A 22,901-nucleotide genomic window follows, 5' to 3' on the forward strand; every position below is an offset into this window, starting at 1 on the left:
CTTGATGAATCCAGAAGTCATTTTTCAGGGTAAACCAAAGCATTCTCATTTTAGGCCACTTTGAAATTTGTTTTTATTCTTTGGTTTGGCTGAAAAACATAAGCAATGAATTAACTTTCCAACTCTAGATTTAGGCAGTTGGTTTTGTACTTTCCCAAAATGAAGTTTTATATATTTATACATATATATGTATGTGTGTCTAAAAATGTGTATATTAAGTTCTTAATAATGAATAATGCTTTTCTGTTAAGTGTACAAAGAAATGGTATTCAAAGAGCATACTAATGATCAAATTCTTCCTCATGCTTGTGAAGAAGATCAACTTTCAATAAAAGATAATTATTTTTGTTTAATAACTTTAACATAAATGCAAAATGTGTATGAAAATTGTATTTCAGTTCTATAGGGTTTTATGATGAAAATTGTCATTGGAAGGTGCATTTTGAAGTTTATGAACAAAAAAAGGTAGGTATAAAACATAAAAAATGTTATTTACAATTTCAGCAGACCTATCATTCTGCAACCGTAAACTAAATAGAGGAAGGTGGGAAAAATACACTGTATCTTTTTACTTGTTATCTGTTCCAAGTAGCAGTTGAGTGAATTAACTGTGACCTTAGGATGCCACTGACATGTACAGTTTCTGTTCTTTCTTCCACTCACCTACCTCTGATTGACAATGTAGTTCCCTTATGAAATGCAGAAATCTAATGAAATAGCACTTAAAATTACCACTTGGATTTTTATCCCTACATTCCAGGTTAAAAAAAAAATGTTAATGACAATTATTCTGTGCAGAGAAATTGGAGAACTAGTATGCTTTCAGATAATGTGTTCAGGAGAGAACTGATGTCCCTGTGCAGGTGCACGGTATTTTGGACTTTGGATTTGGAGCAAGCTTTCACTACAGTGCTTCGGTGCTGAAACTGGAGAAGCAAGCAGCTAGACAGATCATGTCATTCAGCTGTATCAAAGGTTTCCATTGCATTGAAACATGCTAATTAAACTCAGAGTAAAACTCATGCAGATTATTTTGGGGCTGAAGCAGTCAAGAATCATACAGAATATTTGATGGAAGGAGCAAATGAAAAGAACTTCTACTTGGTGATAATGTCACATGGAATTAAATTTGAGAAATTTAATAAGATCCAAACCACTGCACATCCTTTGGCAATTTCAGAAAAATTATATTTTTCATCTCTTCACTATTCTTATCTTTCCCTTACTGATTTCTGAACTAAAGACTTTTTAGGCTATTTTAGGAACTACATCTTTTCTTTATAAACTCAATTTAAGCTTGTATTTCTGCTGCTTTGGGCATCCCCTCTGAGTCTTCAAGTTTGTTTTTCAGGTATCACCATCACCTCTACATCATTTAAAACTTTGTCATAATATAATAGAAATTAATGGAAACTTAGTTGCACATTTAGGAAAAACTATTGAAGATGCCAGATTATAATTTATTTCCTTATATAATGTTACCTAATCATAACTTGTTTTATTCAGCTCAGAAAATCTTTTACATGTGATTTTAAGCATATGTCTATTAGTGCAAACCTTATACTTTAGAATATTGCAACTGTGTGATGAGATTCATCTTCCTTTACATTGTACTACATTCCTTTGTCAATTTATTAACAGTTTAGTACTTAATTAATTTTAAGATGCACACAAATATTTTTACCTGGAAAATACTGTAATAATTCATAAAATCTTAGAACTTTTAAGGTTGGAAAAGACCTCTAAGATCATCAAGCCCAACTGTTCAACTCTGGAAATATTATCAAGTTTAGATTGATTATACACATAGAGCTTCTAAAACTGCTTTCTAAAATTTCTAGAAATACTACATTTTTGCAATTTTAAATAGCTTTTCACTGACTTTTAAATGAGTCCTAGCTGTGCTTGACTAGTAAAACTTATTTTATGAACAAAATATAACTTATTCATAGTTATAACCTATTCATAGTTATAACTATTGCTTTTCTTAATTATTGCTACATACTTCTGAATTCTGTTCATGTAAAATATGTGAATATTTTTGTTTTTGTTTTCAGACTCAAGGACTGTGGTTAGGTAAATATCCCAAGTAATAAATGGCAATAGTAATATAACACTTTCAAATTTTCTGAAAATACATCTTAAAAAACTTTGCCTTGCTTTTATTATAGTCACATCTTAGTGGTCATGACTTTTCTTAAAAAGGTAAAATTTTAAAGTAATTACTTTAAGTAAATTATTTTAAAGTAATTACTTTAAAATTAAAGTAATTAATGCTCCAATTTTGTTTCTTTACTTTGATAATTGATGGTTTTCTATAAAGGCAAAGTCAAGTGATCAAGAACTGAATGTAAAATGGCAAGTATTTTTCTCTAGAATTTATCATGATAACTCTTCCTGTGCACTCTCTCTGCTGCAACATCAACAAGTTTGGAAACACTTACAAGAATCACATTGCCATTTGGTTTGGTTTAAGAATCTTCCATCAAGACACACAAATACCTGGAATTCTGAATTTTTCTCCTTTTGTTTCCTAAAGTAGGTCTGAAGTCAATTTAATCACAGTGTATGCTGGTACTTTTTACACATCAGGTTACAGACTAGAAATGTAACTCATGATAAAAACTTGTTTGCAATCAGAAAACCATTGGAAAGCCCTTAAATAATTTTTGCTTTGGTTACTGCTAAGAGTTGGGTGGGTAGAATTAGAACCAAACTATAATACTTTTTTCAGCTGACCTCCAAAGCACATTTAATTAAAGAGAATGTCATGCCAAAGACTACTCCAGATTCTAGTCTTCTCAGTTTGGCTATATAAGCAGCCATTGTCCCCACCTCAGAAAAAACTTGTCAAATTTTGGCTGTAACATAGGTTAGGCAATAGTACCAAAGTGTTATTTTAAAATTAGCCTCAGAAAACAGTTATAATAGCATCTGCCTTTTAAAAATTATGGCACAGACGAAACAGATTTTGGTGTTAAGGTTAAGGTCCCTTAATGCCCATTGGTATGCTCTTTGGATTCCTAATTGCCCTTATACATCTTACTCATTTTACTTTTTGGTATTCATAAAATATAACACAATTTTTATTTGTTTTTAATAAAGGTAAGTTTGTCCCATTAATAGTTTGCCGTGAAAAGTACTAGAAATTTGCTGTTACAGTAATTTTTTTTTTCAGATTGTATTCAATTCTAGGCATTGACAGAAAAATGCTTTTATCAGTAGAAGCTTCTAGGGAACAGTATGTTTTGAAAACCTGTCTTTTTTGCTGAGGTCATCTAAAAGGAGAAGGTGAAAGAGCAAAGCCAGTATCAAACACCTATCCTCATACCATATTCTGCTCTGTAATATTTTCCTGTTGAAAAACATGTCCTGCTATGTCCAGTCTTTGCCCACCCCCGTGTCCAGTACCTTTCTCTCTCACTCATTCTGTTTCTCAGATTGCATTGATTCTTACAACATGTTGAGCTTCAGTGCTTCAGGCTTGTCTGTGCTTAGATCTAGAAGTGACTTCTTCATGGGTAGATACAGGATTTTTAGGATCATGATGTTCTCTTAGTGCTTGCTCCACAGGCACTGAGGAAAAGTGGAGAGGGGACTCAGTTTGCCATCTGTCACTTAATTCAGTGTGGGAAACATGGCACATGAGAATAATGAAACAGGTGTTTGATTAAACACATTGTATTATTGAGTGATTTACAGCTTTTCCTTACATGATAAGTGAGACACAAATAAAGAGGAGAAAGGAAACTAAGGTAAGGAAGCTTTACGGTGAAAAATAGAAATGTGGAAAGTTTTGGTTGTTTTTTTTTTTTAAACAAAGAAATTAAATTTAAACAAGTCCTATTAAGAGTATGTTCGGTGTTAAAAACTTCCCTAACAAGGTAGTTTTCAATAATTGAGTTAGTATAGTTGTGTTTTAAATCACAGATTAAAGGTCTTGCTTGAAGCAGGTGTATCTTTACAGTCATGAGTGTAGTTATGTCCAGTTCACGGAAGAGGAGGGAAAAATACATCTGGATATGTTAGTCTTTTGCATCCTTAATACTAATTTTTCCAGTCTTTTTCTTTCATCTAGTTTTTTAACTATTCCTTTAGATTTTCTTTATGCAATTAAATACTTTTGCATATATTTAATGTTAAGCTTGTGAGTTGAAAGGCCCATGAAGTCAGTGCAGCTCATTGTGTGCTTTAAGCAGCACTTCTTGTCATAAGACATAGTACCTTGTATGTTTCTCATGTGACTCAGGAATTAAAAAAAAATTTAATGAAAATATGTGTTGTAAACAATCTTGAAAAATATAGACATCAGGTTATCTACAGACTCAAATCTGCATAGAGATGTGCATCAATTACCTAGTTGTAAATAAGAATTTCCCAAGACTCTGTTCAGTAAATTTACCATTTCACTACCTAGCAAATTTTGGAAAAGTTGATACAGCCCTAGTGGATAGAAAAGTAAGCAGAGCAAAGCTAGAATTACTGATTCTTTTCCCTTCTCACTGAGTGCAAAAGAATTTTTAATAGTTCATGGCTCTGTCCAAGGGTTTTTTTTTTTGTAAAGATTAGAATGATGGATCATGTACATTTGGGAAAGTTTTTCCAATCTAATATTCTCAAAAATTAGATATCCATTTTTTTAATGATTATTTTCTTACCATTATTTCATCATAAGCCCTTTTAGGTATCCCTCCTGCTTTCTTCCATTTAGTATTACTTTTGAATTTAATCAATGTACAGCATTTAATCAGCATTAAACCTTTTTAGAGATAATTAAGATGAAGAGTAAAGGTGATGTAGCACTATTTATTGTAACATGCCTCATTTTCTTTTACAGCCTGGTATGTCTCTGCTTATCAGTACTTTGTGCTTATTTTCTTTTTATTCTTTTTTCTGTACACGTTCAATTCAGTTCTACTAAAATATTATTTCAAATAAAACTTCAAGAGGTAAATTGGATTCTGCAAAAGTTGTGTTTATTGTTTCGGTGAATAAGGTTATATGCTCCCTGGTAGCCCAAAGCTCTTTTTCAAGTATTTTGGTTTTAGTATTGCTGCATTTTTCACATAGTGCCTGATAACTTAGAGCAGCCTTTCATAAGCACCTTTGTACATGAGGATGTTACCAGAGGGAGAAAGAGTTTCACATAGCCCGGAAGATTTTACTTAATATTTTTGTCATGTAGAGAGAATGTGACTTCATGAAAATATCAATAGATGTCTTGTCTTCAGGTTTAAAATATGCCTTGGAGAAACAGGACTGACTTTTTGTATCCAAAGAGTTTTTCCAGTCACTTTATTTCTAATATACTTGTAAACTATATTGTAAATTATGCATTGTAGTGACACACCCCCTACAATTTGATTTTTGGAAAATGTATTTTTTATTAGTCATCATTGATTTTAAATTCTAGACCGTTGGCTAAACCCAAAGTGTTTCATCACAGGCATGCAAGCATACCCATGATGGCATCAGCTGGTATCCAGATTATTGGTTTAGTATGCAGCATAATGCACTTCTAGAGAAAATTCTCTGATTGTCCCAAAAGCTCTGCTTGTTTCAGTTTGTAGAGTGTTTGGTATTGACCAAATAATGCTCCTTCTCTCATTTACTTATGTGGACAGACTTGATTGCTTTTTGAGACCCTGCAAGCAGGATGTAATTGCTCTGTGCTCTTAAACTGTAAAATTTATTGCCTAATGCACATGAGGCGGCTGGGGATATTGCAGTATTCATCACCCCTGTGGAATGAGCAATGGGTCTTTGCTTGACCTGGCAGTCAACAGTCCCATGGGAAAGGTTCAGCTTCCACTGCTCCCTGGAAGGGAATTTTCTTCTGTGCTGCCGAGTTACAATCCTCCATTTACCCAGTCTTCTTCCTTGAGGTTTTATACCTTTTCATATCCCTGCTTTTCCTTCAAGCCTTGTGCTGTTAAATAGTGCTGTTTCAAGAATTTCACCTGTGTCTAGAATTTAGTCTTGCCTTTTTTGCATGAATACTAGTCTATATATTTTATTATAACATTTGTTACAACTGAGCAGTTTTCTCAGAAGACTTAGTGTTGCACAACTGTGCTGTTGTGTCATTATGCAGTGGATCACAGATAGATGAAGATCCAGGAGAGTGGTAGTACATTCCTACCTGCCCACAAATCTTCATCATGCACTCTTCCATCAGGATCTCCACTTTCACACAAACATTTTCTGGTTCATTATGCTTTGCTTTCTTGCCCTACATTTTTCTGTTTTCACCTCTTACAGAAAATTGTTCACATTTTTCACTATTAGTGTATGTATTACTGACATCTCAAATAGAAGTTTAGTATTGAGATGCCCAAGCTAATGTTCAGCACCTCTAGCAATATATGTACCCAGTACAGGCTACTTCAGATTACTTTGTGATGGTTTTGAACTGCTTTAATTCAGTTAAATTTCTGTACATAGATGTCTTTTCTAAACCAGCTATTACAAATTTCATGCATATTTTTAAATACAAAGTAGGATGAGAAGTGGAATAAAGACCTTCAGTGCAACTGAAGTAGCATGATGTTTAAAATAAATCGTGAAATATTTCTTTAGTATTGAATAACGAACTATTATTTTTTATCCGCCAAGAGAGTGATGAAAAAATTATTTTTAAAAAAGTGCTGTTTTGTAACAAAGGTACATTTGCAGTAGCAACACCTGAATTGCAGAAATCCTGAATTCTCTATGCAGTTTTTCTTTCTTTTTTACTTCTATTTCCATTTTTCATAATACTGTCTCTGTTAACATTGATTGCATTCTTCTAAGCCTCAAGCTGTGACCTTAAAGATCATGTATAAGACTAATAAGCCTTCTTTAATACTATCAGTCTTTGCAGGATAATAGCCTTACTTTTAATTAAGTGATACATTTCATGAGGTAAACATCCTCAAATTCCAACCAAAAAAAAAGTTTAAAATTTGAAAGTTAGAGAATAGACCTCAAAAATGTCATTGTTTGTATCTATTGAGAATTATCTGGAATCTCGTAACGTTATTCCCATTAACTCTGTAAGGCAGGAAACATGCAAATTGCAGATTGGAATAATGTTATTCTTAGGGAGAAAACTAACTCAAACTTCTTGTTAAAGAATTGTATTAAATTCCAGTCACAACCTCTTTGATTACAGCAGTCCCTGTAAATTTGTTCAGGGGGAAAGGAATTGCTAAAGAGTTTCAGAAACTCCTTTTTCCCTTTTGTGGAAGAATAATGAAAAGTGTGAATCACATTTTCCACATAATTTAATGAAATCCTTCATTAGTGAGAATTGACATTTGTAATCCATACTAAACAAGTTCTTTATGCATGGAAAGTAGCTCTCTTAATTTGTTCAAAATTGCTAGGAATCTATTATCTTTGTTGGATGAATACTGATTGCTGTGCCTTGTATTTTCACAACCAAATCAGTTTCAACTGAAGATTACAAACAATGTGTTAAACCAATTGCTGGAAGAAAATAGCATTTTTTTCAGTACTACTATCAATTAAAATCTACTCCTTCTGTAATCCCACAGCTGAACAGACAGGAATGTTATTTATAGGAGATGCAATAATACAGGTCAGTAAACATTTGCTTTTTTCAGCAGACATTTGTTTCATAGTTGCTTTTATTTCAGTAACTAACTTCACATTACAAATAATTTTCTCCCTATCATATCTGTTTTTAGGTTAATGGTATAAATGTAGAAAGTGCTACCCATGAAGAAGTGGTAAGTCATTCCACTTTGATTTTTTATTGGTGTACAGAATATTTTTTGTCCAAACTGTTCTGTCTCTAGCCTTGTTTCAAATGAATTTGCTCTTTTTTCCTATAAAGACAGTGCTATCATCAGGTTTGTCATATATTTGATTATTAAAATTTTTCCAGTTATTTAATTCCATTTTGAAATACAATTTACTACAGTGTTTGATCTAACCTGAAATAATTTATTGAATAGTGGTCAGGTTTTACTGATTTGTTTCATTTATCAGATTGACTGTATGAGGACAAAGCCAGTTCACATTCACTCAATTTGCAGTGCTTTTCCGGTGTGCAGTGCAAGGCCATATAGATAAAACATTGTTACCCCCTGTTGCCTGTTTATTAGCAGTTATCAGTTGATTCACTGACAACTGTATCTCAGAATAGCATCTGTAGCAACCATAAATGACATAGGCTTTGACAGTCTTATCAACAAGGCAGAAATTACATGGGCAAAGGAACTAAACTTGCGTTTATTACTTGAAGGTGATCTCTCTAGGTCAAGATAAAGTGCAACTGCATGATCTTGCAGTCCTTTTCTTGGTGCTGGGTAATACCATCAAGCTGAATCTCCTACAATCTCAGTAAAGCATGGTCAGATCTATTGTGTATTGGTGAACTGCTCTCCTGCTTCTTGTATTGTTGCACACAAAACCCCCTAAACTTCCTGAAAGTTACTCCTCACAAAATGGTAAGTTACTTCCCTTGAGGATTGTTTGTAAAAACCAAGTGCTCCAGAACTGCCAATGTAACACAACAGAGGTGAGGAATGAGAGAGAAATGCATCCTTGCCCTGTACATGGGAATTCAGTAGATGCACTAAGCAAAATTTCCTGGAACAACAGTAAGTCATATGGCTGAAAGAAGCTCCAGAAGGAGTAGAGATCACAATGCACCTGGAGATAAATCTGCAAAGAGACTTTGCTACTAGCACAGCCTGTTACTATGATCAGAATAGGGTTAGAAAAATGTGTCAGGTAGTAAAGGAAGGAGCTGGTTCTGTGAGATGAGGTGGGCTGTTGCCAAAGCTCCTGAGAGAATTCAAGATTTATTTTTTCTTATTTTATCAAAATTATGTCTTTGCTTTTTTTTCAAATAATGGTTGATATAAAGTCCTCTTTATTTGAATATGGTGGGTTTGCAGTTTGGAAGAAATGCTTTAAAAAAGGAGGTTTGGGCACCAGAAACACCACTGATGGAGGTATATAACATATTAAGCTTGTTACAACACATTAAGCTAGTAATATAGTAATATAGTAATATAGTGATTATGGGTAGATGTCCAGAAAGCAGGATGTTAAGGATGGTGAACTCATCTAACTTTTAGAAAATCATACTTACATCTTCGCTCTCTGTAAAGGATGCCCTGTATTCTAAATGTCACTCAGGTTAGATGAAAGGTGCTCCAGCACTCCTGTTCAAAAAGCACTCATCAATGAGGCTTGGGTATTCTTAATTCACTCTGGGTTCAAGTTTACACAACCTTGTTAACACAATGCAAAGTACTTAATGGGAGCCTGTCAAAGGTTATTGAGTAATTCTTTTGGCTTGTTCTGTATGCATCTGGCACCATGGTCTCTTACATATTCAGTCATCTACTTCAAAGTGGGGCTTCTGAAACATCATCCATCAATACAGTTTGAAGGCATTTCTTGCTGCTTGCATTCTGGGTGCAGGAGGCCTCTTTTGCAAACAGCTAACTTAAGGTTATGAATTGTACTGTGTGATACAAGGGACTGTGTACTGGGTCTAGGCTGAGACTACATTAATTTTCTTTGTGGCAACCAGTATGCTGTTGTATTTTTGTTTGTGACTAAAACAACATTAGTAACACGCCAGTGTGTCTGTTATTGCTGAGCAGTGCTTGTAGGCCATCAAGGCTTTCTCTTTTCCTCACTTTTTCCTCCTCTCAGTGAGTAGGCTGAGAATGGGCCAGAAGTTGGAAGGGGATACAGCCAGGAAAGCTGACCTGAGCTGACCAAAGGGATGTTCCATACCATATAACATCATGCTCAGCAGTAAAAATTGTGGGACGTGTTTTCTGGAGTAAGCAGCCATTGCTCAGAGGAGGGATGGGTATCAGGAGGTAGTGACTGATTTCCTTTGCATCACTTGTTTTGTTTTTTACCTCTGTCTTTACTTAAGTTACTAAACTGTCTTTATCGTGAAACTGTCGTTCTTATGAAGGTTTTCTTGCTTTGTTCTTCCTATTCTCTCCCATCCTGCCAGTGGGGGGAATGGGAGTCCACCCACATACTGCTAAAAACGATGCTGCTAGCAAAGGTAGAGATTCTGAATTACTCCACTGGTCCAGCCATAGTGATAAGCCATTAAGGGGCAGAAGCAAATATATTTCTTGCTTTTTTTGATGTTGAACTGATGGGGTTTTCCTGTTTGTTTGTCTTGTTGTGGTTTGATTAATTTATTTTTTAAATTGTAAATCTAACAAATGTTTTCAAGAATTTTGTTTCCGTTTTTTATTTTGTTTGTTTCACAATGGCATTCCTTGCTGTTTAGACTTTTTCCCCTGTTTGTTCTTACTTTCTGCCATTTTAAAATGTCTGCTTGTTTACCCTTGCAGATTGTGAGGAGGTGCACTCAGTTGGCACAAACTCAGAAAACCTTTATTTTACAAAATTGAAGCTTGAGCGTAATTGTATGTCAATATTGCTCACAGGAGTTAAAGACTTAAAACCCATTGGGGTTAATACTTGGGAGAGAAGGCTACAAAATCTGAGAACTTTAGGAAAGGAGAAGAGTTTGTTCTGTCTGCTACCTTCCATTTTCCCTCCTGAGACGTTTATGTAGTTAGCTGGTCCTGATTGTACCAAATAGGTAGTCTTGTTTCTTGACCCTTTAACTTCAGCAGTGTTAAAACGTGATTACTTCTCTGCAAGCCAAACAATTAGCTACTCTGTCAGCAACAATTTAACAACAAACTGTGTCTCCTGTTTTTCACTTCTGATACTAGAATTTGCTTTCCTCCACAATTATTCAAGCTGCTTGTGAAAGACAACTATTTCAACAGCTGCTACTATCACATATTAGTTCTAGCTAAGGATATGGATAGAATAAATAATTCAGAATCTGTGCCAAGAAAGATTCTGCTTTTGCTGTAGGTAATACAATAGTGTGAAAAATTGAAAATAATTTATTTTCCTTGAAAATTAAGTTCATTTTTAGAAATATTCTACTGGCGTGGAGAGTGTGAATGCAGAAAATCTTAATTCAAAGATTAATATAGTTTCTGTATTGCATATCAGAGAGGAAATTTAGTTTTCTCTCTGTGATGGCTAATCGGGTTGTCTCCGTGCATAACACAAAAGGAGCAGTCAGATCTGAGTGGAGAGAAAGAGGGAAGCAAAGATAAAGAGTATTTTGGTTGAAGTTCACAAAGAAGGTGTACTACTTGGTGTTCTTTTGGCTGTGACTTCAATTTTCAAGGTATTCCCAATAAACTGTGAAAGGAAATTAAACACAAGATGGCAGTTTTCTGATTCAACAGTATTTTTCAGATTCATAGAATCACAGGATCATGACATGGCTGGGCTGGAAGGGACCTTGAAGATCATCTACTTCCAACACCCCTGCCATGGGCAGGGACACCTTCCAGTAGACCAGGTTGCTCAAAGCCCTGTCCAAACTGGCCTTTGAACACTTCAGGGATAGGCCATCCTCAGTTTCTCTGGCAACCTGCTCCAGTGCCTCACCACTTCACAGTAAAGAATTTCTTCCTAATATCTAATCCAAACCTCCCTCCTTGAGTTTAAAACTGTTCTCCTTTGTCCTATCACTACATTCTCTTGTAAAAAGTTCCACTTCAACTCTCTTTAAGGTCCAGAAGGTGCTCTAAGGTCTGCCCCTGAGTCTTCTTCAGGCTGAACAACCCCAGCTCCCTCAGCCTGTCATCATAGGAGAGGTGCTCCAGCCCTCTGAGCACCTTCATGGCCCATCTGATAATCACAAGGCTGAGAACACTTCTTGGCATTTTGTGGTGTGGTTCTGGGTACTTTTCTCTCCCTGTACTTAGTGAAAGAGGAAAATAAGATTCAGAAAGTTTTTTTGCGAGTCCCTGAGGTGAGCACTGCCCTGTGCTGAATGAAATGCACTAGAAGTACCTGTTTGTTTCCACCATAAGCAAATCGTAGGTGATGTGATGAAAAATCACCACTGGTGTCTTTCAAGGGGCAATTGGACAAGTTTCTACATAATCTCATGTAGTCTGTTTTTTATGAATCTATGATTAGCTCAGATGTAAGTTTGTATGAAATGAATCCTATTTCAAGGGTTAATAAACTGATTATTTCCATTAACTAGAAAATGCAGGAGAGGGAGTTTAGTTATACAAAATGGAAAACTAGGTGTTGCATGTTATTTTTTTCTTACTATATCTTATTCATGTATTTCATAGTAAATTAATATGTTTCACACATTTGTAGTGTTACACACAAATTTTAATCTCCTTGGAATTTTCCTCACTGATCCAGGAAAGTACTTGGAAACATTTATTTATGAATAGTCTCACAGAAGGACATTGCTAAATAAACTAATTACTATCTATTAAAACAGAGAATCCATTCAGTGGGAATAATTTTAGATTTTCAGAATTTAAATAGTTTTTAGCCAATAGTTATTAATTGTTTTAAATCTTTAATACTTCAGACGCTTACTGTAATGCTATTTAATGTGGCATTGGCATTTCTGGCAGGCAGTGATGAACTTGTTCTTCACTAGGCTGATTGAGATACAAGGATTGAACCTGAAAATTGTTTATCTTCATTGAGATACTGAGATTTTATTTTCATTTGTCCTTTAATCTATCATCCATTTTGCATTAGCTATTTTGGAATTGAAGTTCTCTGCATGGTCTTCTGGAATTCAGTTCCAAATGGTGGAAAGAGATCGAATAGAAAAAAACTGGAAAATACATAGCTAGAATAGGCACATAATGCTTAACTACTCAAGAAATATATCAAAATGAATAAAGTAATAAAAAAATAGAGCTAGAGTGATGGATTAATAAAATAAAATCATAAAAATAATTATAAAATATCTTGTCAGATGCTTGAGAAGTAGCAAAACTAAGTTCTTTTGATTTACAAATTTTACTCTGTAGTAATATCTTATAGTAATGTTAATTAGAAGATTTTATTGATTTATGCTGTTATTAAAATCATTAATCTTCAAAAAAATTAATATATGTATTTCCAGTGTTAAAATTGCAGTGTTATGTTCTGTTTGTTAAAACACTTGTTAATATTTGAATATGCAATTCAGTAGTACTTGAGGCAACAATAGTATGACATTTAGAGAAATTCTAAATAAAGGTTTTATTTGATATACACAGAAGGTTTAAAAACTTAAGATTACTGCTAGAGATAATCAACAGTACAGACCAAAGTTCAAGGAAATTTTTGTTTAGCTAGATTGCCCAGGTAGGAGCAACACTAACATGTATCGATACCCTTACAGACCTCCACATATTTCTGACCCAAGACTGACTCTTAACTTCAAGTTACTCCTTGAATTTCTGCAGTTTTGATGGGGGAAGTTTTTCAGCTTGAACGTGCTTTTTCACCCAGCAGAAAAGATGTTAAGAAGTCAAAATGAACAGTGTAATTCAAGTATGACAAGTATAAAATGAGAGTTTGACCACTTAAATGAAGGAAAAATGAATATTTTTCTACATAGACAAACTGCATGTTTCATTTCTTGGAGATCTATGTTAATGGTGCCAAGATGAAACTTCACAGTACTGTTACCAATTCTTTGCATGGTTTAATTGAATAGTTAGTTAGTTAGAATGTACTGCAAATTTTTTTGTTTTCTCAGCATAGAAGAAATATTCTCTTAAAATTGGAAGGGTAATTCTACCAGATCCAGAAGAACCAGTAACTGAGTTTTTCTCACATCATATGAAGATTGGGTGATTCCTTTGCATGTCATGAAACCTTTCTTTCTTCAGCTGCCTGGCTCTCCCATTTTCTCAGTAATTTCCAGAGTTTGCTTTTGGATTATTTAGATTGCTTTTGTTTGTTTAGATTGTTTAGATTATAGTAATCTATTTCTGTTGAAAGTTTAAAAGTGATATTAGAAATAATTTTCATCTAAATGATGTTGAGCTTCTTTATTCCCTATCCCTTGCTTCCACACTCACAAACTCTAGCAAAAGCAATCTGTTCCTACTATTCATTTTTTTTAGACACACTGAAAGAAAAGGTATATGCTACTAAAAAGCATTTTAAAAATGAACAGTTGACAAAAACTAAATAAAATTTAAGACACTTTCTGAAATAGTCTACATAGAGTACTGCAAAGTTTAGCTGCAGTTTCATCTTACTGTATGAGTGGAAGTTAAAAATAAGTGTGTGGTATTGCACAGAAACTTATTAGTAGAGTTTTAAATCACCTCAATATCACACTGTTTCCAGGAATTGTCATATATTCAAGCAATGCAGTTGCAGTAGAGTAGAAATAAGAAAACAATCCCTAAAAGTTCTATTGAGCATGTAGAGACACGTGTGTAAATTTTTGTTAGAGTGTATGTTTTGTCACAGGAAACCTAAAGAAATACGAAATAGAATAATCAAACAAAGTAGTCATTGTGCTTCCAGAGGGGCGACAAGCAAATCCCAGGAACATGTCGGAGAGGAAGGAAAAGGAAGAGCAGTAGGGAAGCTTAGAACATCTGTTCCAGTGACTGAAAGGGCTTTTCCTGGTGCTTACCCTGATCTCGTGCAAGCGATTGTTAAATTAAAATATATTTTTAAAAAGTAATAAAAACCCCAAACAACCAGAGTTCACTAATTTAGAGTTAAAGTTGTTTTCCTTTTCATGTATATAGTTTTAGAGAGCTTCATTAATCAAAACTTGTAAAGGAAATAAAATCAAGGTACATACTTTCACAGCCTTGACATTACCACTTCCCTTCTCCAAATCCTCTCCGTTCATGATGGCTGAAGAGAGAGGAAGGGGGAAAATGATGGATATCTCTCTAGAGCAGCTTGGCAGGACTGTGTTTCAGCATAATTTAAGTGGATCCATCCTTATGGCTATCCAATGAATATTCCTTTATTTTTTCCAGTCTTTTTATGTGAAAGGCTTTTAATCTTTTGAAGAGAAAAGGTGTTTGTAAAGAACAAAGCCAAAACCTTTAGCATCTTGTACTTTTCTCACTCTAGCTAATTTCCAACTCTGACCTACATTGTCATTAGATCTTCAAAAAGAAATTTAGATGGTTTTACATAGCAATTTTTCTATGACTAGTTTCTGTGTAAGGAGCTTCCACTAGTTTGTGATTACATGTATTGTCTTCCCAATATGGTGCTGTTACCATTTTCTTTAAATGGAGAATTTGGGGCATGGCGCAAGGGTATCTTGAGTGGCATCATGTTTTGATGTGCTCCAGACTAAGAGAGTGTCTGTAATTACACAAAGACGTGTGAACAGAAACAACATGGGTAGAACCCATCACCCATAAATATTATTGACAGGGAGCTTGCTGAAATGATCTCAGACTGACCTCTTGCTTTCTTTATTATTGGGAGATTTACATTTGGAATCAGCCAAAGTAAACATAGAGCTTTGGAACCATTTGTAGGTTACTTTCAAGCACAATGCATTTTTGACACACAGCTGTTCAACAAACTGCATCATTTCTATAAATAAGTTTTCATTGACGAGCTCTTTACATATGAAAAATTAACGAAGTTTATGTTTAGTTAATGCATTTTAATATATTTATAGGACTACAGACCAAAGAAAAGATATCAAGCTTTTCAAGATTTTACTGTCTTAACTTTATCTTGGTGGTAGTAGTTCTCAGAGTGTTCCTTTGTCATTGCCTCAGTCACTTCTAGAAGAATGCTTTAGTCATCTATTATGTGGACAGCAAATACCTTTCTTAACTTATCTTGGTAGTAGTTCTCAGAGTGTTCCTTTGTCATTGCCTCAGTCACTTCTAGAAGAATGCTTTAGTCATCTATTATGTGGACAGCAAATACCTGTTAATGCTGAATGTATATCTTCAGGACAGCTGCATGCATCAGACCTGAAGCAGGAACTGAGAGAAGTGAGCAAACTCTTTTATTGAGCACCATTTATTAACAAGTTTAGTGTAGTCACTTTCATTAACTTACTGTGTACTTCAGAAAATTTGCTGCTGCTATGTATGTGGGCAGAAACAAACATCAATAGCAAGAATGCTAATATGTGACATTTGCTGCACATAGTTTTATTTCAGTTTCCCTATAGAATTTTCCTGAGCTATTTTTGTGGAGAGTTAGTCACAGAATAACAGGAGTTATCATGACAGTGAGACAAATAATTAAAAAGTGTTTTTCACCTTGCTTGGATGAAAACTATCTAAATTTAATTTCATTTCTCCAGGTGCTAATTTGCCATAAGTATTCTGTAACCCAGCATTGCATAAAAATAAAGCTACATAAAATCATCAAATTTTAGTATAACTTTAAAACTTTGTGGAATGTACAATTCATCCTCATTGTTTCCAGATGCTCTAAGAAGTGTGATTATTTCCTCACTGAATGTATCTGGCATCATTCCTCACTAAGAAACAAGTTACAGAATACTTTTGTCTCCAGTGTCTTTCACATGCAAATGATAAAACTCACATGCTTTAAAACATGATTTTGCCATTTCAGTTTGTGTCCATTTGCACCTTTACTGTGTTTTTGTAGGAGATAACAAAATTTCAGAGAAAGATTTTTAAAAAATGGAGTAACGTAAGTATCTGTGCAAAATGTACCCTTCAAAATATTACACAACTTTTTAAATTTAATTGTGGAAATCAACTTTTTTTCAAGCTCTAAATATGTTAAGAAAGCATCCAAAATAAGTAGTTCATATTGCAGTACTACTATTTTGCCTCCATCATTTCACAGGCACTTAATTCCCTGCGTTAGAGAAGCAGAAAGCACACTGGCATTATGGGCATTTACAATGTGCAAATTCTTTGAGCACAAAAGCAATTGAAAAAACAAACAAACAAACAAATAAAACCAACCCAGTGTCTTTTAACCCTTTAAAATTTTTATTTATTTCATTAATAAATGTTGAAAGACCTACAAAGGATTTATAAGAAATTACACCAGCCACTTAAGTCATAAATAGAGGCACACTTTATTTCATCTTCTCCTCCTCCAACCTGTACAAAACTGAGTACCATGGAGGTAGGTTAAATATGTAAACAAAAAACAGACTTGGAATAAAAACAAAAGGGTGTAAGCTACCTGTGGGTAAGTCAGCGGGGTGGGGGGGGATGTCTTTAAAAGGGCTGGTAAGAAAAGAAATTACTTTGTAGCTTGAAGAACAATATTATATTATGTCCCTTGTTATTCTTGATAATCATTATGAAGACCTATCCACTCCTGCTTCCTTTGATCCTTATATCCTCTGCCCAAACTAGTCTATCTCTTCATTTTTAGTCACTCTGCTTGGTTTCCACTCTGGCTAAGCTAACTTCTCTGAAGCAGTATCATCTCCATCTCATTTATCTCTCTTACACCTTCCTTTTCCTTTTGAAACAATGTTTTGTGCTTTTCATTAATTTACTGCCTTATATATTATGTGACCCTCAGTGTTTCATCAGGGTATAAATAACTTTGAAGTGCTGTACGCTCTAGCTCAGTGTTATGAACACAACACAGCTGCAAGCTAATAAAGAGTTAGTGTACACCCTGGTGATTCTGAATAGATTAATTAAATAAATGTTTGTGAAAGATTAGACTTAGGCTGTTTACATAAGTGAAACTCAGTTATTTTGTATTTTTTAAGATTTTTTTTGAAATGGAAAGGGAAATATAAGTTATATAGAGGCCTTACAACCACATAAAATTAACCCATTAATAAAATGGGTGTATTTCTGATCACAAGAGAAATTAACTCCTTTGAGATCACTGTGTAAGTCATACATAAGTATTATTTCTCTTCAAAAAGTTATTGACTTAATGGGAGTGTGATCTAAATAAGTGAATGGATCTTATAGGTATCACCAATATTACAGACTCATTTGTTTAACTGCTGAATTGAGGATGAATAATAACACCTGCTCTTGTTCCTTATTGTAGAGAGCAGACAAAACACTCATAGAGCAGGAGTGCATTCATACACTTCAAATGGCAAATAAGCTAGCACATTGCATCAAAAGTAATCCAGAACTGGATTAGGAAATCAAAAGGGTGTTTGGTGTTGCTTTTTGTCTGATATAATATTAGACAGCAAAAAGCCTAATACAAAAAAAAGTCTAATATAGAAAGTATAGCCCTGTAATTAAACAGTTATGGCTCTAGATGTGATCAGTACTCTGAGGGAAGAGAAACTAAGTCAGAAGATTGTAACCTGACAATGGGATTTGAATGATATTCCCCTTATCAAATAGCACATTTTTTTCCAGTACAGAAAATTTTTAGTATTGAATAAAGGAATATACTTTATAGTGATCGGTGCTGAAGAAATATTAGCCTATACAGTAGCAAAATTACAAGGAATCATAGATTATGGTCCTGAGACAGTATGCAGAAGTTTCAGATACGGGACTTTGCCTAAAACAGATTTCCCTCTGATGTGTGCTGAATATTGCAGATGATCTGCTGGTTTGTGGTGATAGTAGCACTTTCATGCCTGGGGAATTAGGAAAACAAAAGCATTAGGGACAAACACAGAGGGGTACTCCTACTGTGAAATACTGCTGAACTTTATCCATAGGTATTCCTGTTATGGTTTTATGTTTATCTACATGCTGTAGGGAGTTTAGTAAAAGAGGAATGTTTTCTGTGTTCTAGGTGCCCCAGTTCTTTAAGTCTGAGAGGATGAACATATGAGTGATTATAAATAAATTCTATGGCTGATCCAAACTGCAGGGCAATCCATTGAACTGAGCAGTCCATAGGTGTTCTAGCTTGTACTTCAGTAGTGAATGTGTAGGCAACAAAAAGCAGATCTTGGTGCTTCCTATATTTAGTCCTGTATTAAGTCTAGATGAGGCTAGAAGATGTAGAACAAAGGGATCATTGTGGAAAAGTTTGTTGTGAGAAAAGGAGGAAATTTATCCAAATTATTAACAGTTTCTAAATCAGAGAATGCAGCATATGACCTGCTGGGTTTGACACCTTCAAAACCTTCTGGTTTTGTTTTTACACTCAGTAGCACAAGACAGCCTTCATTAAATATTGCCCGTCCTTCAGCTGATGTTATTTTCATCGTAATCTTACACCATTGCCATTAGATGATGGCAGGGGTTTTTGGCTGCTACCTCCCTCCTCAGAAACTTCAGGTCAAATAAAATCTGTTTCTGAGAACCCTGCAGGTATGTTACAAATACAAGCAAACAACAAAAGAAAAATGTAACAGTAATGGCTACAAGAAAAACTGCATTTAATCTTTTTAGCTCAATCTGTGCTCATTTGAGTTCATATAAACTCAACCACTTAACTAACATCTAGAAAGATGTTTAAATATATTTGAAGAATATGAACCTGCAGGGTTAGGCTGCTCCAATTTCTTTGCTTGGAAAGGGCTTCATTTGGGACAGAAATGTTTGCAATTCCATGGATACTGATTCCACTTTACCATACGCTTTTCCAGTCATATGTAGTCAGATATGTGCATCAGTCTGTTGTGAGTTTTTTGATACCTGAGACAATTCTTTCTTTTTACAAGTATTGCATAACAGTAGATAAGCAATAAAACTATTGCTGGTTATTTAATTTTGAGTTTTGTGGCTTTAAACTCTTTTCGTTTATAGCACATTGATCACAGTTGAGACTGACCTGCATTTCCAGAGAGAAGTCCCCATAATGCTCTGATATTCTTGGGATTTTTTTGAAAATGGCAAAGTTACTTTCTCAGGAATGGGTCTCCATGCTTCAGGTAATAGTTATCCTTAAGAGAATTTATTTAAACTTTCATTGCTTCAGGGAACAGCTGAGTTGACTCAAAATTTATTTTCTGATACACAGTATGTATCAGTGTCTTTCATATTCCAGATAGTTTTGCAAGCATTGTTGGCACAATGCTAATTACACACTGGAGTGTGTAATTAAATAGAAAATTAATGTACACAATAATGAAAAAAAAATTTAAATAATTTCTTTTTTTGTCCATAATGCCTGGTAATTATATCATACAGAAGCAGCATTATTTGTTTAAATTGATACTGAATCTATCTGTATTTATAGGCAGAAATTAGAGAAAAGCAAGAGTTGAGTAAACTAAGAGAAGTTGCAGTTTAGTTTAAATCTGTGAAAATTTCCATAAGCGGCATTGACTGTCATTTTTCCTAGCATATTTGTATAAATTGTTCAGACACAAATGCTTGCTTAGGATTAGCCAGCTAAGCATTTAGAAAGACATTATTTCTCATTGAATAGTGCAAAGCTAAGGAAGAGAAGAATCAAAAGAATTTATTTGAAATTACTCCATATTTGACCATTGGAAAAGAGACAAGTATCAAGAAATCATTGTTTCTTAAACTAACTTAACTCTGGTTCATGACCTTCCAATAATAATCCAACTTTAATTTTACAAACTTTTTTTAAAGCCATTTTGTTTCTACTGTCATTTTAAAGTCTACTTGTACTGCGAGGTGTCTGTTTATCACACATCTTCCTTGCCTTCTCCTAGACATATAGGTACAATACCAGATTTTTCAGCCCTGTGAATATGCATTGAGCTGAAACTGCCAAGTTTCCTGAAGTCCTTCCAGGTATACTTTTGCCTAGGAGGCATTTTAAGTGTTACATGCTATCGTTCTTTCTGAAGATTTAAAGATTTTTAAAAACTTTTAGTTCTCTAGATGTCTTTTTTTTACTATTCTTTGTTATGGTCTAATTCTTCATATATTTTGCCACATCTCGGTTGTTTGCCTGCTCTATTGCAGGCTTGTACATAACCTTCCACCCAGGTACTTGTCACGTCCAAGACTTGCACGTCGTGTGAATTTCAAGTGTTTTATTTGTGAAATGCTTGTACCTCAAGCTCAGGCATTCATCGGGTGATTCACATCTTTTTACTTCAGAATTTTTCCTTCAGACTTTTAGTCTGAGTTAGGTACTTAATCTTAAATATTCTTCAATAGATGCAAGATAAGATTCATTTCATCTAACTTCATATGTTTGAAGTGTAAGGTTATCATCCAGACTCTACATATTTAGAGATACCTATCTGTGGATGAGAATTTCTTTGTATCCTAAGATCTTTACTGTTTTCTAGAAAAGATATTAGCAAATCCTTTAGAGTTGAATCTTTATGTGACCAAAGTGAAATGATGTGACTTCTGCACGCAGAATAGATATTGGCTAAAAGGACATACGGTCATCAAAAATATTCTCCTTTGCAATTTTAATTGCTATTACAGTTCTTAATAAGACAGAACCTGTTTCAAACAGCCAAAACCTTGTCTAAATCTCTGAGCAGTGTGAATATTGATGTTCAGGTATGTTTGAAGATTTAGAGCAATTCACAGTAAATACAAGCCACCAGAATTTAAAAAGAATGCACAGCATCTATGAATTGTGCCGTTGGCTCATCTGCTTAAAGGTATATAGCATTTCCCGTAATTGGGTGTTGACAGTAAAAATGAGACGACAAAGGTCATTAGGTTCTCCTAAAATATGAGTCATATTTTTCTGTGCAGACTCTCTACTGTAGTTAGCCAAGTGAGATATAGAATCTCCTATTTATATTTGTAACATTGTCTCTGTTCTGTTCTTGAGAAATGCATGTGAGAAAGAAAAGCGTAATAAACCCTGAATTGATAAACACACTTAGAGGGATGCAAAACGTGCAAACTGGAGCCAGTATGAAAAGCAAGCATTTCAGATGAAGCCCTTCTTTCCTTTATGCAGATGAACATGAGTAAGTGCATGGATGCACACACACACATACACGCACACACACACATACACACACACACACACAGAGTTAGCTGCAGTAAATACATTTAATCAACCTTGTAAAAAACCACCAAAACCCACTCACTTCTGCAATCCTCGTTTTGTATTATTACTACAGTAAGGCAACATTGTAACACTGAATGTTACTCCAAAGACACGAGATTTGTCTTTTTCAGACTTAGTGGTCTTTTGCAGAAGCTTGAACATCACAGAACAGTGCACTATTTAGTGACCTTCTGACTGTTAAGACCTTCTTGTGAACACTGAAATTGATTTAGTTTTTGTTAGTATGTGAGGTTCAACACTCTGACCTCTTCAGGCACTACCCGAATACTAAGCAGCTTTAGGAGAGTATGATACAGTGTGAATGTTGTTTAAGGTACTACTGCTTGGAAATTCTAAGCCAAATCATTAATATTAGAGTTCTTTCCTTTTCAAAATACAATTTGAAATAAAAAATGAAATCTCATACTCTTCAACAGTTTCTAGTCTACTGTTTTGTTATGTTCCAGCACTTTGTGGATTTAATTTCTCTTCATAAAATTTGACTAATGCCTTCCAAAAGTACATTAGGCAATATGTCTGTCATGCTGTCTCTTCTCATCGCTTGAAAAATATAAATCTTTGTGTGCAAACATTCTTAGCTTAATTAAGAGGAAACATAGTTTTTCTTCTGTGTTTGAAAGCATGTTTATACCAATTAAGAAATTAAAATTCTTTCTTTCATTCCAAAGTTAAAATTAAAGTACTTCTCTTTTTTGGCTTATTTTAAAAGGCAACAGAAAATGAGTTCTCAGTATTAATTTTTTTGGTTTATGTTTCTTCCCGTTACATATATCAGGACAGTATCATGACTACATTTTAAATTTGTTGGTTTTGAATTTTCTATTTAATTTTGCAAAACACTGTGGTTTCCATACTGATTATAAACTAAAGTTGGCATTTCTAATAGACTTACCATGCAAGGAAAAGTAAAATGGTATTACAGGTACAGCAGCATTGGGTAACAGGATCTTGTATTTTTTTGTCAACTGTGAATTCTCCCTGCCCTGATACTTTCTGACTTTTTTAATTTGGAAGGGAATATATTGGGTGTCCTATTTTGTAACAGTAGAGTGAGACTAGCAGAGCTGCCAATCATCTTCAGTGTTTATTGAGTAATAAATAATGTCTAAAATACTGCAGGAAATAAGGGGCAGAGGATTTCAGGAGACATAGTTTTC

At 34.4% G+C, this 22,901-nt stretch overlaps 1 protein-coding gene across 1 annotated transcript in view; it reads left to right on the plus strand.

Moving 5' to 3' along the window:
• The window catches only part of SNTG2 (syntrophin gamma 2), a 139,105-nt gene that overhangs the window by 24,742 nt on the left and 91,462 nt on the right, over positions 1 to 22,901 (plus strand). The window contains exons 5-6 of the mRNA XM_008641850.2: positions 7,539 to 7,582; positions 7,692 to 7,733. Of these exons, the coding sequence (XP_008640072.1) occupies positions 7,539 to 7,582; positions 7,692 to 7,733 (86 nt within the window). The remainder of the gene's footprint in view (positions 1 to 7,538; positions 7,583 to 7,691; positions 7,734 to 22,901) is intronic.

This window comes from Corvus brachyrhynchos, unplaced genomic scaffold, assembly GCF_000691975.1.
Source record: "Corvus brachyrhynchos isolate BGI_N302 unplaced genomic scaffold, ASM69197v1 scaffold116, whole genome shotgun sequence".
Classification (NCBI taxonomy): domain Eukaryota; kingdom Metazoa; phylum Chordata; class Aves; order Passeriformes; family Corvidae; genus Corvus; species Corvus brachyrhynchos.